Source organism: Xylaria bambusicola, assembly GCF_022495145.1.
Source record: "Xylaria bambusicola strain CBS 139988 unplaced genomic scaffold F5B22scaffold_105, whole genome shotgun sequence".
NCBI lineage: Eukaryota > Fungi > Ascomycota > Sordariomycetes > Xylariales > Xylariaceae > Xylaria > Xylaria bambusicola.
The window spans coordinates 1-15,800 of NW_025953658.1; the positions used below are offsets into that span (position 1 = coordinate 1).

At 46.3% G+C, this 15,800-nt stretch overlaps 4 protein-coding genes across 4 annotated transcripts; 2 read left to right on the plus strand and 2 right to left on the minus strand.

Annotated features, from left to right (window-relative positions):
- The first annotated feature begins 3,010 nt into the window (after nt 1–3,010).
- On the plus strand, nt 3,011–4,628 carry F5B22DRAFT_631792 (uncharacterized protein). The gene is made up of 3 exons (XM_047976643.1): nt 3,011–3,137; nt 3,530–3,629; nt 3,698–4,628. Exons 2-3 carry the CDS (start codon nt 3,579–3,581, stop codon nt 4,205–4,207), a joined length of 561 nt encoding a protein of 186 aa, XP_047824704.1. The 5' UTR covers nt 3,011–3,137; nt 3,530–3,578; the 3' UTR covers nt 4,208–4,628.
- Nucleotides 4,629–5,185: 557 nt separating this feature from the next.
- F5B22DRAFT_44885 (uncharacterized protein) lies at nt 5,186–7,592 on the plus strand. Its single transcript, XM_047971937.1, has 3 exons — nt 5,186–5,261; nt 5,351–5,773; nt 5,855–7,592. Exons 2-3 carry the CDS (start codon nt 5,393–5,395, stop codon nt 7,499–7,501), a joined length of 2,028 nt encoding a protein of 675 aa, XP_047824705.1. The 5' UTR covers nt 5,186–5,261; nt 5,351–5,392; the 3' UTR covers nt 7,502–7,592.
- Nucleotides 7,593–8,651: 1,059 nt separating this feature from the next.
- On the minus strand, nt 8,652–9,489 carry F5B22DRAFT_44888 (uncharacterized protein). Its single transcript, XM_047971938.1, has one exon. The coding sequence runs from the start codon at nt 9,406–9,408 to the stop codon at nt 8,773–8,775; it is 636 nt and encodes a 211-aa protein (XP_047824706.1). The 5' UTR covers nt 9,409–9,489; the 3' UTR covers nt 8,652–8,772.
- A 4,098-nt stretch (nt 9,490–13,587) lies between these two features.
- On the minus strand, nt 13,588–14,757 carry F5B22DRAFT_652697 (uncharacterized protein; the record flags this gene model as incomplete). The annotated part of the gene is made up of 5 exons (XM_047979653.1): nt 13,588–13,746; nt 13,803–13,918; nt 13,968–14,074; nt 14,127–14,325; nt 14,376–14,757. 5 exons carry the CDS (start codon nt 14,755–14,757, stop codon nt 13,588–13,590), a joined length of 963 nt encoding a protein of 320 aa, XP_047824707.1.
- Between the last annotated feature and the right edge of the window lie 1,043 nt (nt 14,758–15,800).

Here is a 15,800-nt window from a genome sequence, read left to right on the forward strand (position 1 = left end):
TTATTATTATTATAGATAACCTATATGTTATCCTAATCTTGCCGCCGTTGCTGCTATTATATCCTTCCTACCGCTATATCCTCTACTGCCGCCCTTAGCAGCAGTAGTAACAATAGCAATAATAGCAATAATAATAATAGTAATAAAAAAAGCATATATCTTATCCTACGTTTTAATATATTTTAAAAGTAAAACTATTTAATATAATAAAATATATAACTATTAAAACTATATAAAAGTATATCTTTTATATTTATAAATATATTTAACACTATTATAATTATTAATGCTTTATTACCCCTTCCCTTATCCCTCTCCTTAACCTATCTATTATCTATCCCCTTTAATATAAAAAGGATAATACTTATAAGGGTAAGTTTACACTTTTAACTAATATATTTAGCATTAATTAAAATTTAAAAGCTACTTTATAATAAATTTTAAATATTACCTTAATATAAAAATATTTATATTATATAAATAATAAAAACTTATAGGATATTTATATAAATAGCTTTAATAAAGCTTATATTAACTATATTTATAACAATTAAAAAAAGGCCTATAATTATAAACTTATATAAAGTTTCCTAATAAAATATAATTAATTAATAATATATTACTATAATTATATCCTTTCCTACCTTAACCCTAACCTTTACCTTTACTTTTATTCCTATTCCTATTACCATTATTACTTCCGCCTTTACTTCCGCCTTTAGCTCTTTTCCCCCTCCTTCTTATCCTTTTCTTCCTCCTTTTAATACATTTATTAACCCTTTAAATATATTAAAAATCTATAAACGGTATTAGGCTTTATTAATAACTTAACGGGCTAGCGCTAAATAACGTTTAAAGGAAAAGTTACGCGTATTATGCAAAATTCAACGGAACGTTAACGATTTTTTATTCCACACCTTTAGGTAAAGAAATAACAATAATAATAATAATAATAATAATAATAATAATAATAATAATAATAATAATGCTATTATTAATATTTTAAATAATTTAACCTTATTTTTAAATAATAATAAATAAAAGATTTAATATTAATTATATTTCTTTAATAAATTTACTTATATAATTATAAAATACCTTTACTATAATATAAATTATTAACAATTATAAATATTATAATATTTAAAGTAAAATGCTTTATCTTTATAAAGGTATTATTAATATCCTACAATATATTTATAAATTACGGTATATTGCTAGGATTTAGCTTATAATATAAATTATATGCTATTTGTATAGTGTGGCTACTTTAGTTCAAATGGAGTGGATGTGCGGCCAACGTAGTGTGCATGTGCGGCCAACCTAGGTGGCCTGGGATTTGCAGAGTGCAGCCGGTATGGCGAGATCTCCTTGAACGGTGGGCCTCCCTCCCGGCTCGCCGCATACCGTCGAATATCGACTAGACTAGAACAAAGCAAATGAGGCGCATTGCATTTTTTTAGTGGCGAACAAGCTAGATAGGTATGCCATTAAAGACGATTGAAGCCGAGGTGTTTTGCTTCATTGAAGTTGATTACCTACTAGTACTTCTTACCTGGATTATAGCAGTGCTGTACCTACAGATATATCCGGACCAAATTTCTGTATTGACGCCGTCGATGCAGCCATGTACTATAGATAGCACCCGGAGCTTTCCGGGTCGGCTTCGGGTCTACCGTATCTATAGCCATGTACGTGCCTACTTACGACCTACTAGGGACATTGGTAGGCAATATGCATTCCTCGTTGGCCGTACAGGAGATATTCCGCTCCAAAGCTTTCACTAATGCGCATTGCCTTGTCTTAGTAACAGTTACTATCGACAATCTACCAGTAGACACAGCATGGCCAAGGGAAGTAGTGCACGGAATGATAAGAACTTGATGCAAGGCCCGTCCCACCAGGTGCGATTTTGCGATCACTTCCTTGTTCTATCCGCTGCTCAAATGATCGATCAATGGATCTGGAATGTTTTAGGGGCGATTGTACGTGGTCGAGTCGGATGGTCTGACACGGAGAATGTCTCGCTCGGGCTCAAGGGAATAAGAGGATGGATGAAATCTGTGTGATCTTGCACGGCTGATAAGGAATTGCGACGACAAAACACTGCAACGAAGTGAACTTTTACTACTGCATGTATTCGATTCTAAACCCAATGGATAATCACGACTCTACAGTAGCATATGTGCCGATCTTTTCGACTTTGGGAAATTTGGTCGCAAAGTCTTCGTTACATGGCATGTCGAAACGCCATTGGGATTTTCACATGCCAGCGACAGGGATATAGATAGGGGGGGTTATGTAGGTACTACCAGTATGTACTTAGGTAGACGAGACGATAGGCACCTGTGGCATGTACTGAGGTTGGCCCTGCCTTGTAACTCCAATTGACATGTAATTTTTCACGAATCATCTTATCAAAACTGTAAATTAAAAATACCACTTGATTGAATCTTTACATATAGCAACATCGTTGGCCCTTATCAGCATTGACACACATACACAGTAGGTAGTTACTGTACCTACCTACTGTAGGTACGCAGGGTGGTGTCGTAGAGCAATCGACCCACTGAAGCTCTCTGTTATGCTAGGGGACTGCTAGGGATGTAGCTACCTAATCGACCCCACTAGGCACCCTCCCCCCCACCACAGCCATGGCCCTCCCGCCAAGAACTCGAGCTTCAGACTGCAAGGAAAGGTCCGGATCACAGCCAATGACTTCATGGCTCGATCAGATTGCGTATGGCCACCTAGGCACCGTCCCATCCATCGCAAGGGGGGCTTGGGCTCTGCCGTTCGTTGTCACAAGTTTGTCATGCCTAAAGATACACACGTAGGTACGATTCCCGCGTTTTCGGTAGGTAGTAGGTAAGGAGGTAGGTTACAGAGTTGGAGCCTCGGGTGCTTCTTTGAGCTAGACAAGGGGCCCAAGGCATGGAGGGAAGCGGAAAAGAGGCACATGCGAAACGGTCAAGTTGAGTTCACTTATAAGCTCTCTCTATCTCCCACCCATCCATCGATGCCACAGTGATCTGCGTGCCGATAGTTCTACTCGTAACATCTCACCTCTCTCTTCACCTCGAGCATCCCAGGTCTCTGCCAGGTCTTGGATATCGACATATCTGCGCAACAATTAGGTAAGTAAAAGGTTGATCTAGTTCTATTCTGCAATCTAGTCTGCATTCCTATACTCAAACCCAGTCCCCTTCCCTCTTTATCTTCACATTCTTCCCTCTGCGTGTATAGCGTGAGCTGTTTTTCCCTTTTTCATCTTTGTTTCCGCCCTCCTCTGGCTCAAAGCGATATTTCATCTCGGCCCCTACACCACCCGATCCTCTGTTGCTTACCCTGCATTCGCACCGTTTTGAGTTTCTATCTGCTTTCAGGCCGCTGCACCGTTATATACCTCCCCTCGTAACAACGTATGTCTGTTCCGGAGTGTCGGTTTTTTTACTTTTGATTTGACTTTCCGACCTGTCCGGATGTCCTCCCCCCTCTCAATAACTAACTAACATCCCAATCTCACCAGGAGCGTTCGCTAGCATCATTCACATCGAGTCGCACCTCTGTCATCCACCATGGCTCCTCAAGTCAATGGCGAGGTTCCTCCATCGTCGGCAACGCTGTCGGTAAGATTCTAAATCTGCCTGATGGGAAATCAAAACGACGATCTCGAGCTAACGTGACTTCATCCCAGCACCTCACTGGCTACCCAGTGGTCAACGATGGCATCACCTACTTCAAGAAGAATCCCTATGGCCAGAAGTCTATCGATTTAAGCGACTCCGCTTACCAGACATTTGTTAAACCTATCTTCCCCTACCTTGATCGGCCATACCGGTACGTCGAGCCCTATGTCAAGAGGGCCGATGCCTTTGGCGACGATACGCTGTCTAGGATCGATGAGCGTATCCCCGCTTTGAAGAAGTCCACAGATGAGCTTGTCTCTGACGGCAAGTCGATTGTTTTCTTCCCTGTCCGCAAAGGATTGGAGACCAAGGACCATATCACTGATGTCTACAACTCCGAGTACAAGAAAGTGGGGGGTGAGGGAATTATCACATCCGGGAAGGCTCTGATTTCAACAAGTCTTTTTGTGACATCGGAGGCTCTTACTTGGGTCGGCGACTATTTGCGCGCTGGCAAAGTGCGCGCGAAGGAAGCCAGCCACGATGTGACTCGCCAAGCCAATAGCAACCACAAGTGAGAAGGATGAGAGAGCCAAAGCAGAATCTTCTGCTACCTAGATGGCTTCGAAGCCTTTGAAGCAATCATTTCGCCTATAATGGGTTGGCCGCGAATTCAGTATCCTGTCAAAATCTCCTTTCGTTTGCGCCATTAGCAGATGGGTAAAGGCCACCCCGTGGTGCCTTCATTGACTGAGAAGGGCGAAGAATTGGTTTACAATCTTGATATTTTGGCATTATCCTAGAGTGGACATTTGGGTTTGGCGTTGGGTTTTATTTTGAGCACATGTTCTTGAATGTTGACTCTAGGGTAACTGAGTTTGAGAGCGGGCATGTAATGTACATTTTACGAAAAGATAGTTGGCAGACGGAGGGCTGGTAGCTACTCGTAGCTGTTTCTTGTATTGAGAAAGTTGTGAATTCACACCTTGTTACCCATTATTCACAAATCACTGGGTTGCATAACTGACACGTCGTGAAACTTGGAGATGGGTGATATAATGATCTCAATTATCTAGGCTGGGTTTGTGTACAGGGCTAAGTATAGACTTCAGAAACGCGGTTTATTGGCCGAGCTACAAATTATTTTCAATTTCTGAGACAGTGTAGAAAGACTGGTATTAGGTAAGACACCCAACGGCCTCCATTGGCGTTATGACTTTCAAGGATCAGCCTGTAATGCCGTGATACTGACCTAGCTAACTGATTGATTGAAAATGAAACAATATCCCTAGGTAGCATGATAGAGACGATAGTGAATACCTACACAAGCATTCTAAGTCGATCAAAGTACGATTATGGATTATGATGATAACATGATGATCATTGATAACAGACTGAGGACCTTGGTGGGGTGACTGGTAGACGGCTGGCGACAGATTGGGCCAGCTGTGATCCACTGCCCTCCAATATTGGCCTGGCAACGCGAGTCCCCACGTTCCGATTGGTAATAGTAAACATTACTTTTAGCTTTGGGCATCTGGCCAAGGTTTTAGATGGTACGATTGGTCTCTAGCACGAGCCACCATTTCACTATCTACACACATACTTTAGGTACTTACAACATCATAATAGGTACGCCACTGCAGATTCATCCGCAATCATCTTCTGGCCATAACATTTGATTGTGGAATTCTCTGAAGTCTCACAAGCAATAACTGCAGAAAGAACAAGAGAACCAGAGAATCAGAGAACAAGACAACAAGATGGAAGACGCCGAGGCGTTAACCGTATCGCCCTGCGAAAATGCGACACCTCTTCAACCCATATCGCCCGACCGTGTCAACCAGCAGAACCCCATGCTCTCCTCTCTTCGAAGTAGTGTGCAGCGCGACAGCGATGTGCACGAAAAGATACGTCAATTCAACAACTTGTCGCATCTCCCCCCCGGTACCACGTCTGCGTCCATGTCGAAGCAGCTCGAGAGAATGACCGCCGATGCCGCGCTCAAACGTGCCATGATAGGCAGAGAGGAGGCAGAGAGCGAGATGCGTAGATATAGAGAAGAATCCCGGGTCCTCCGCAGGCAAGTAGAGGAAGGTCGTGAACGAGAACGCAAAGTCGGAGAGCGATTAGAAACTGTCATGGTACGTTGGCGTTTCCTTGTTACACTATTCTATGTCAAGACGTGCCAACTTCTGGATGCTGATACTACGCAATATTTATAGGAGAGCTACGGGCGAGCCAAAGAAACCTATTCACACACCCACACAATATGGGAAAAGGAAATTCGACGGGCGCGCAAGGAAACATTCAAATCACAGTCAACCATCGTCAAACTTCAAGAAGAACTCAAGGCGGCACGGGTCGCCGCAAAGTCTACAGAGGAATGTCTCGCACGGGAGAAGGAGCTCAGCAAAGCACGAGAGCAGGAGGCCTTTGCGGCCCGCTACCAGTTAGTGGAGCTGCAACAGGAGTTGGACAAAGCCCAGGAGCGCATCATCTTCCTAGAAGAAGAGCGGGATGCCTTCAAAGCAGCTGCACAAAGTGAAGAGGTCGCTAGAATAGCGGCCGAGGGGCGCATACCATTGCCACCAGAGGAACCTGATAGTGAATTCGCCTCTCCTAGAAAGAGTTTCGGGGGTAGAGAGTCATTGTCAGCTTTCGAGATAGTATCCTCGGCCGCAACAGAAGCTGAGATTGAGGAGTTGACACGACTCTGGCAGTGGGAGAAGCAGAGAGCAGATCGGGCACAAGATCATCTCGAATTTGTCCAAGCTGAATTTGAGATGCACCGCACTTCCAAACCCAGGTCCCCTCTACGACGAAGTACAACCACGTCGCCACGCAAGGAAAGGACGGATCCAATCAAAATCGTCGACCCGTCAGACCTTGTGATACTTGGCGAAGACACAGAATCACGGAAATCCCCGCCGCCTACAGAGGCATCAAAGCTTGAATCTGGAGAGGGCCAAGAAGTTCCTTCTGAGCAGCAAGCAACCGAACCACAAATGACTTGTACGGAAAATAGCGAAGACGTCGAAGGGAAACCTGAACCCGAAGAAGGGACGAAAGCATCATCACCACAAACACGCAAGCGCCCGCGCAAAGAGGACACCACGGAGAATGAACCGAACAAGCAATCGAAGCGCAAGGAGCCTCGGCGTGGGACTATATTCGTCCCAGCGGAAGGTATCTTTCGCACGATCACCCAACAAGAATTAGAGGCAATGGAACAGAACGGCGAGGAGGAAGCTACCTTAGAGCCCCCTACACCCGTTGAAGCGGAGCCAAACCATCTACGTTACGCTCGAACTCCATCCGTTGAGCCTCCGTCATTTGCACTCATGGCTCAAGAACGAACGTCTCTGTTGTCCCTCCTTAACGCCCCCCATGAAAGGGAACCAAGTCTCGCCTTCAACATCCCCAGCACAAGCGGCGATATTTCGTATGCTGGAGAGGACGCAGCCTCAGAAGAAGAAACAGAAGGAGATGGAAATAAAGAAAGCGACTCCCTGGACGCCACTCCAATCCAAGTCGACGATTCAATGGACTCGCGACCGCACACATCCGCCGCGTTCTACACCGTGACAACAACGACGTCGATCCCCATTCACGACGAGACCGCTAAGCCGCCGCACCCGGCCCCTCTGACGATGACACACAGCCGCACGCCGTCCTTCGACGTCAACAACCCGGCGCTGACGCCGACCATGACGCGCGAGCAGGCCCTGGCGCAGATAAGGGAGCGGCGCGGACGCGCTAGGAGCGCCATGCAGGGCGCCATGACGCCCCGGAGGCAGATGTTGACCGGCGTGACGGATCGTAACGTGAGCGCGCCCGCCGGCCGCGTTGCTGCCAAGGGCCGCTCTTAGGTGGACGTCGTATTATGGCCCTCTTCACGCTTCACGCCGCGACGATGAAACGAACGATGAGCGAACAAATCACTTTTTACTGAATGAAAGGGAGGGAGTGTGGGTATTTCACCACCGTTTTCCCCTCCAAAAGCGAGCTGTCCCCAGAAGGAAAAAGCAACTCGACGATACTTCCTGTCTCTTATGTACGCATGTCTCTCCTGGGAGAAAATCGCATTTTCTGCTGGCATTTTCGGGGTCCCGCATCGGAGGGGAGTTGGCGGCATTGTCTAGTCTTTGTCTTTGCGTTGCGTTGGGAAGGATGGAAGGGAAGAAAGAAGGGAATTCTTATGTACCTGGGCACTAAACTCATGTACTCACCTCTCACGATTTGGCGAAGATTCCCCCCACTTTTCCCGTTTTTCGTCTCCTATCGAGGGAGTTTCACATGCCCTGTACGAGCGCGCGATGTTTTGATGTCTTTTCTTTTCTGGGTTTCCCTCTCGTTTCTTTTTGTACGTTAGGGCATGTGATGATGATGGGAGATGATAAGTGAAAACACCGGGGAATGGGAGATAATGTTGGAGTTTGGGGGTGGGATTGAAGCATGTTATATGTTTCTATTGATTTAGAGGATTAATGGGAAATTGGCTATTGATTAGTTGTGCATGATTCGGGAGTCTTCTTGATCTCTATCTAAACTGACGGGTACTTGCCTACTTTCTATGTTCATATGTTCTGGCTTAAGCTAGATGTAAATCAAGAGGTCACGATGTAAGATTAGGGTCTTTGGATGCTAGTCAACGGGGTCCCGAGTTCTGAATGAAAGTATACTGGATTAAACTAATTCAGCAGTACGTAAACAATATTGACCGTAAACAATCTGTTGATCATTCTCATTGTCCTTCTCTTTCCCTTCATCATGATTGATCGAACAAATGAATGAATGTGGCTCGCCATCAGGCGCCAAAAAACCTGCTCATCAGAAAATAACCGACCGAAAAACCGAGGGCCTCGTATGTCGTTCAAAGTGAAATCGCCATCCATCATATGGTGAAGGGCGGAGCGAGGTAAGGGGCGGTACAATGGGGTGTGATGCCTCGGCTTGCAGATAAACTCTGTAGGATCCTTGGGCCACGCCAAAGATAGCCATACCCTTCGTGCTAGTCAGGCGTCAAGAGCTGAGTTGCCCGGTGTCGATTAATTATATCCGAGCTTCCAAGATAATTCCTGGTTCGCAGTAGGGGCGGGGTTTGGATTTTGTGCCTTCACTAGGTTGTGGCATATGTCTCCTAGTCTATGCTAGGTTTGATTAGCACCGCCCAGACAATCCAGGAGGCTCCGAGCACACTGGCAAAAGTCAGTCCGCTCACGATGCTCGCGCTGTGAACATCAAGTTTGCTCGAGCTCGGGGGGTCAGGTTTGTTCGAGTTCGGGGATTCAGCGTTATTCGAGCTTGGGGGATCGGCCTTGCTCGTGATCGTGTTTGTGGCAGTACTATGGTGGTGAGTTTGATTGAAACTGATGTTTCCATCGACAACGCGGCAGTAAGTGAAACTGATAGGAGACCCGGCTGTCCTGTCGTCTTTGTCGTTCTCCATGCAGGCTTGCTTGTTGCAATGATCCTCGTTGTCCTTCATGGGCTGACCCTGAGCCTCGTCCTGGGCTGCCGCTGCTGCCGCTGCGATAGCGGTAAAAGGACCTACGAACGGCGGTTGGGTTTGTGTAGTGGCGTTGGTCTGTGCTGGCATTGAAGACGAATAGCTTATTGCAGAGTCCGGAGCGAACTCGAAACCCGACTCGCCGAAGTTGTATCCGTCAACACCGTCAATGTCCAACACTACTGGCTGACCGGAGGAGGAGTCCATGTTAGACCAAGCAGGTTTTATATCTTGATGTTCCTTCGAGCTTACAATGTGTGCTGTCATTGATTGGTCTTCGGTATATTCTGCAAGACTGTCCGGATTGGTTGTGATATCAGAGAGGCAAGTTGGCTGAGACGATGTCAGCTGCGGACGGCAATTATGTAGTGGGGATAGGTCATACTTTCATGCCTCGCTGCCTAGACTATAGGGTCAGGAGGTGTTTCAAGGGAGTACGAGGAAGTTGTTCGATTTGATGAAAGTACTGGAATAATCTGCATATACTGTTTGATCTTTGTGGAAGAATCCAGCCCGAGAGGTGGGAAGTCCACGTTGCCGAGTGGATTGTATCACTCATTGTGCTCTCACCAATTTAAGAGACACAGAAGGTCACGCTTTGGTACAACCCTTCAAGCACTCTCTTAATGGTAGTTCTCTTAGGCACACAATAAGTGACAGAGCTCTATCAATCAATTAATCAATGGTGTGCAGGGATGATATGACACTCAGGGTGCGTTGTTCAGCATGAAGGCATCACCAGCACAACCCCTATGTGCCTGCAAACAACTTATGTCGTGACTCTGTGGGTGTTTGCTCTTACAATGCCAAGGCACTGTTGCGCAAGCTCACCACACCGTGTTGCCGGCATGCCTATTAGTTTCATGTATCTACATAAGATTTCCTAAGATTGGCTCTAGCAACTTGTGGAAAGGTGGTAACAATTTCGCATCAAGGAACGGACTAGAATGGAGACTGAGCCCAAAGGTAGAGATACATCGGTTGGTATATGAGACTGACTCAGTAAGAAAATGTGTCTCGGGCCTGATTTGCTCTCATGCAAGGGCACCTACGCTGTCTGTGAAGTCAATGTGCAACAACAGCAACTGTCACTCTACTTTCTTTGTTCACTGAATACTCCCCTGGGCCACAACCAACCAACAAGAGCCTGATGCTCTAGAAAACCTCGAAATTTGTTGTCTAGATCTAAGATACCCCCTGAGCTCTGCAAATCATGGTGTTTGATGATCTTCTACTGAATATATTGATGAATATGAGCTGTCTACCTGTTACCTTGATTGATTGGGTTCTTCATCTCGGTACCCATATCCTTCCAGCTCATGAGTTCAAAAGTATGTGCTCAGCGTGTTATCCATTGTATCTGAGATTTCTTATCCTAACACATCCTAAGGGTACATTTCGGCCGAGTAGAATACAGTACAAAGTATTAGTATGAGAAGACTGGACTTATATTGTCGGAGCTCATAGGCAATTAGACTCTTAGCCTCTGCTATATCAAACTAATCTTGAAATTTAAGCATTAGTAGTCGTACCCGGCATATGCCCAATCCTCTTCTTCTCTTCCTTTCTTTACCCTTACCTAGCTGCGCCCAGCGCAAGCCAGAAACCATAAAGTCGACCTTCCTCCGATTAACCCTCGACTAGTCTTGAAAGTGTGATCACTGTTATCAATGTAGCTATTCTTCGAATTCAAAATCCAGTTTCCAAGATTATTCTCCATCCTCGAGGGAAGTTGACCAACGTTACCTTAACTTATGAACCTCCTGAATGCATCGGATAGGAACATTCCGCCAAGCACGCTGGCAAAAGCCAGGCCATACGTGGTGACCGGATTTTCGCTTTTTTTGTCACAGTACATTGTTACAACAGCCTCTGGGCTATCAACCACGTGAATTTGGTATAGGTGATTCACCTGGGTATGGCGACTGGGCATGACTGGGTGATCTTCACGGACAAGATGTCCGTTCGCGTGAGATATCTGTGGGACCATCTTTCGGGGGAAAATCAAGAACACTGGTAACTTGAACCAGTTTGGAGGAGCGTTGTTATGGGCTTGTCGTTGCATGAATATTTGTGTGTGGTGTACTTCGTGGGTGATTTGAGGCAAAGGTGACTGGGGTGAGTATGCGGGACAAGTTGCACATCCACGCTTTCTGTGCTTATTGTGCGAGACGCCTTATCAGAAAACCTGTATTTCGGAAGTGGAGGAGGTTATGGTGAAGACAGAGTTCAAGAGATAGCATCTCGCTGGGTGGAAAATGGTCAGGTATATTTGCTTGGATATGCATGCCACAGCGGCGTGCCCTTTGGAAGCGCGTGACGCAGATACTTGTTGCGTAACGAATCACGACCTTTTCGGATTGCCATCCTTGATACCTATTGATGTAACGAGATCGTTTCTCTTGATGCGGTATTTGCCTTGCCTCTGCTGATTGGCAATCATACTTGCTACCTGCTTTGCTGCTCAACATGCGCGACAAGCGCTACGTAGTACGCGAACCCCTATCATTGAAAGATCTCTTCAACGACTCTTTTATCAAATTCACTTCACCCTACCGCCGTCAAAACCCCTCCAAGGAAATCATGTGTCCTCTAGATCTGTCCGCGTCATCAAAGCCCCAAGCCACGGGCAAACATAATAGCGTTTTGCATACATATGCCACAGTGGGACGATATCAAGAAGACTTTCTGATACGCTACCAAATCATATCGTCAGCATAATATTGCTCTTAAGGGGGAACATAAGGACCTAGGTAGGAAGCCACTTCAACAGTTGTACGTACATTGTTTGCTTCTTGCGTGACAGCCCATCTGTCAATCTCTACTCTCCATTTCTGGCCCAGAACTTACCATGCCCCCCCCCCCCCCCCGGCTCTCCAGATAACCGTGAACGGTGTCACGACATTTTTACGCCGGTGGTCCTGCCACGTGTATCAAGCACTCCAGGGCGGTAGCTGTTGCTATCATTCGATACAAGGCAACTAAAAAGATAGAGATCGAGATAAAGGAAAAGTAATCTATTGGACCGTCTGGCGGTGACATGGTATTTCCCCTACATATCAACGACACCATCATGCAAGGGCGAGTGAACAAAACGCAGCCAAGAGCCGTTCGCATCCCACTGGCATCACCTGTTTGGGTCTAGCCACTCAACGGACATAGAATATGTGATGACTAGCCAGTCTGACGCCCGAAAAGCTGTCGTGCGTATCTCTCTTCCCTTGGGAATGTAGCGTGCGGCTCGGAATAGCACGGCAAGATATGGCCGAGATGTAACTAACTAATTAACTAATCAGGTAGATACATACGGCGTTACTAGTTAGAGACTGGAGGTGGAAAAGGTCTCATTCTTAGACGGTGACTGAAAGCTCTGGGCCCTACCAAATCCAGCCCCTGACGAAGCTCGCTGTTCCTTCTTCCCTCGGGCCCACAGTCCCGGGGGGGCCATCAAGCTACCCAGCAACAGCAAATACTCTGGCGCGATTGTCGGAGGCTACAAAATCGACAGCTATTCTCATCCGGGGCAGAGGTCGACCTTTCAGGAATTTTTGCGCCTGATCATCCCCCTGGTGGCTACTCCTCCCCGGACATCGTGCCGCTTCTCAGTGTGAATATGTCGACAGAGACATTATAGCTAGATAAGTCTGTAGGTAGCACACGAACTTGTCTTCCCATATTCCGCCAACACCGACGGTGCTAGCGCTGTGCTTGAAACATTGGATAGAGCGGCAAAAAGCCGCCTTGTCACATGGTGTGAAGAGGAGGGACACATCTGGAAGAACCATAGAAGGGAAGCGAAGGAAATAGGACACATTCAAATACTGCTGGCATCATGTAGATGGACTTTTCCGATGTGGGCATATAGTGCTGGAATCATTACATATATCATATATCAAATTACATGTGTAGAATTGTATGATTGAATCTTATGAGTATATAGGCAAATGATCATAGACACGACCACCGTTCACGTCATCACATGATTACTCTCATATTCGTTCGGTGAGACTGACGACAATATCGATATGGTGTGGTATGATTTATTGCAATTAGGAGGTGGCTCTGGCTTGCCACCCTCATTTTTCGACTACGGGATTTTCTTGCATAAGCCCACATGTATAATAGCGAGGCTATGAATGACTAGGACAGGAATTTAACAAGGGAGCCAGACTACAGAATAGAGCGATTTGGGAAAATGCTTCACATAGTGACCCAATGCAGGCGAGCAGTGTTCGATCTAATCATCCTAAGTTTGTCTTCTTTATCATAGCTTTGAGTCTAGTAGCGTACAAAAGCCGAGATGTTCAGTACTTTAAAATATACCTAGCATCATATCTAGCTATGTAGACTAAAGTAGAATTAATAGTAAATGCAGCGCAGCGCATCGCCAAATCAAGTGGTATATCTAGCGCCGAACTCCCAAGAAATAGTTTGTGGTCACCCCGGCTAGTCATCTGTCAAATCAATCACATCTACTTCTCTACCATCCTGAAGACGTGATTTCTTGGTGGCTCGAGGTACTGGGGGATCTGCTGTCAGATCAAGGACCTCGTTAAACTCGCGTTTAATCAAGGGCCCCTTTTTCTCAGACTTGATCTTCTTTTCCTAGTCAAGGTCGTGTCAGATATAACGCTTCATGGAAACCAGAGATTATCACTTACGCGAAGTTCGTTCAGTCGTTCTCTAGCTAAGCGATCCCTCTCAGCGGGTGTTAAATCTTCAAGAGTAGGCGAACGTGATGGGCTTCGCGGGATGATGAGCTCGCGTCTAAGAGCATCTAATGGTCTAGTTAGTAGATGAAGTTACGCACACGGGATCAAGCATACCCTTGGATCGATACATAAATTTGAAAACAAGGATAGGGCCATTGTCCTCAGGAATATCGTGGGTTTTTACGTATCTGGGGGCGGCAATCGCCTCGCAGACGCCGTATCTAGGTGGCATCGGGTTAGTATTCTTTGGGGAAGAGGGAATAGTGGCCGTACGATGTACCGTGCGAGACGGCTTTTCCTTTCAGCGACTTCTCTGCCAACTCGAGTGTTGCGGAAGTGCAACCAGAAGCATGATTTCGTGTATATTCGTTACCGGACTTGATGGCTCGAGTGAACTTGACCTCGATGGTGCCAAGGCCCTTTACAACTTGGAGATCTCTTTCTATACGCAGTTTACTTGTTTGATCTTCGACTACCAGCTGGTTAGTGAAGGGAATACAGGCGTCCAGTGATGGCACCTACCCGTCTTCACAGCAGCAAACCTAAATCTTCGTTTAGACCACATTCCAGAACTGCTGCAAACTTCTTTCCCATCAACCACCCCTACGGCAAGGCCGCCAAATTTGGTGTCCTTTTCATAAAGAATATGTCCACGGATATATTGGCCGTCTATATAAGAAGTGGCAATGAGAACGTGATTACAGTAGCCCCATGCGTAGGTGGAGTCGACGACATAGGAGATGTCGAAGTGAGCGTCATCAACACACTCGATGTACTTGGTTTCTAAGGGATGCGCGGCAGCATCATCGCGATCGTGAGCATCTGGATCATCAAACTCGGGTAGTGGTTGCTGGTGAACCCGCACAGAGACTTTGATGCCCGGCACATCCTCGCTGATGGCCATCTCGAGCAGGGCAGATGCGCGTATAAGAGCGCAAACGAGCGTCACGACGTAGGAGAGAGAGAGAGAGAGTGTGTGTGTGTGTGTGTGTGTAAAACGAGGTGCTGAGGCAGGAGTTGGCGTAAGAACAGCTAGCAGTACTTTGTGCGAGATAGAGATATGTTGGTTGTGTTGGTTGTGTTCCCTCAACTAGGTAGGCCAGTACCGCCGGGGGGCCCCAAAAAACAAAAAAACAGGAAGGCGCCCAGTGAGTCGTACCTGGAGATCCCCAGACCTCGTCAACCTTGAATTTGCCTAACTGATAAGATAGTGTACCTCCTTACCTAATAAGGTACATCAAAGTGCGAGAGTGTGAATACCTAGGTTGGTCTGAAATGTCGGTACAACACCAGTTTTGAATTGAGGTTTCGCCAAGTACTTGAAGAGTGGTGTTACCCTGAACGGACCTGGACAGGCCGCGAGCGCGGTCACGCGCACGCGTTTACACCGGTACCTATGGGTAGGTACAAATCACCTGCCTGGCTTAATTAAGTACAAGCCCGACACAAGGTGACCTGACTGATGGCTGGCTGAGCCGAGCCTGAGAAAAAAGCGGCAAAAGCGCTAAGCCTACACTAGTTCGCTGCATACTTGGCATTTGGTAAGACATAGAACCTCTACTTCACGAACCTGACACCACAACGACCCTAATTATAGCATCTGAAGGAGAGGCGCTTTTGCCCAGATGGCTAGTAGAGCCCAGAGAGGAGGAAATATGGGATAATGACAAGGAGGTGGTAGAAGTTGGCAGTGACGTTGAGTGATATTACTACCTAGGTAGATATCTCAAGATCATGTGACCTCTCTTAATCTATCCAGATCTATTCAATTATCTGCGGTTGAGGTGCCGGCCATGGCGTCCGTTATTGATATAATTGATTACCTAGGCGATCTCCGTGACACTACTATTCACACAGATCAACCATCTCGACTGACTTTTACGTTGCATGGTACCAATATCACACGTAACTGCATATACCCACCAGCCGATATTATATGCGCTTAAC

Coding starts and splice junctions, on each gene's coding strand:
- F5B22DRAFT_44885 (XM_047971937.1), top strand. CDS start 5,393: ATGGAAGACGCCGAGGCGTTAACCGTATCGCCCTGCGAAAATGCGACA. Junction 5,774..5,854: donor AGCGATTAGAAACTGTCATG/GTACGTTGGCGT, acceptor CAATATTTATAG/GAGAGCTACGGGCGAGCCAA.
- F5B22DRAFT_44888 (XM_047971938.1), bottom strand. CDS start 9,408: ATGACAGCACACATTGTAAGCTCGAAGGAACATCAAGATATAAAACCT.
- F5B22DRAFT_631792 (XM_047976643.1), top strand. CDS start 3,579: ATGGCTCCTCAAGTCAATGGCGAGGTTCCTCCATCGTCGGCAACGCTG. Junction 3,630..3,697: donor CATCGTCGGCAACGCTGTCG/GTAAGATTCTAA, acceptor ACTTCATCCCAG/CACCTCACTGGCTACCCAGT.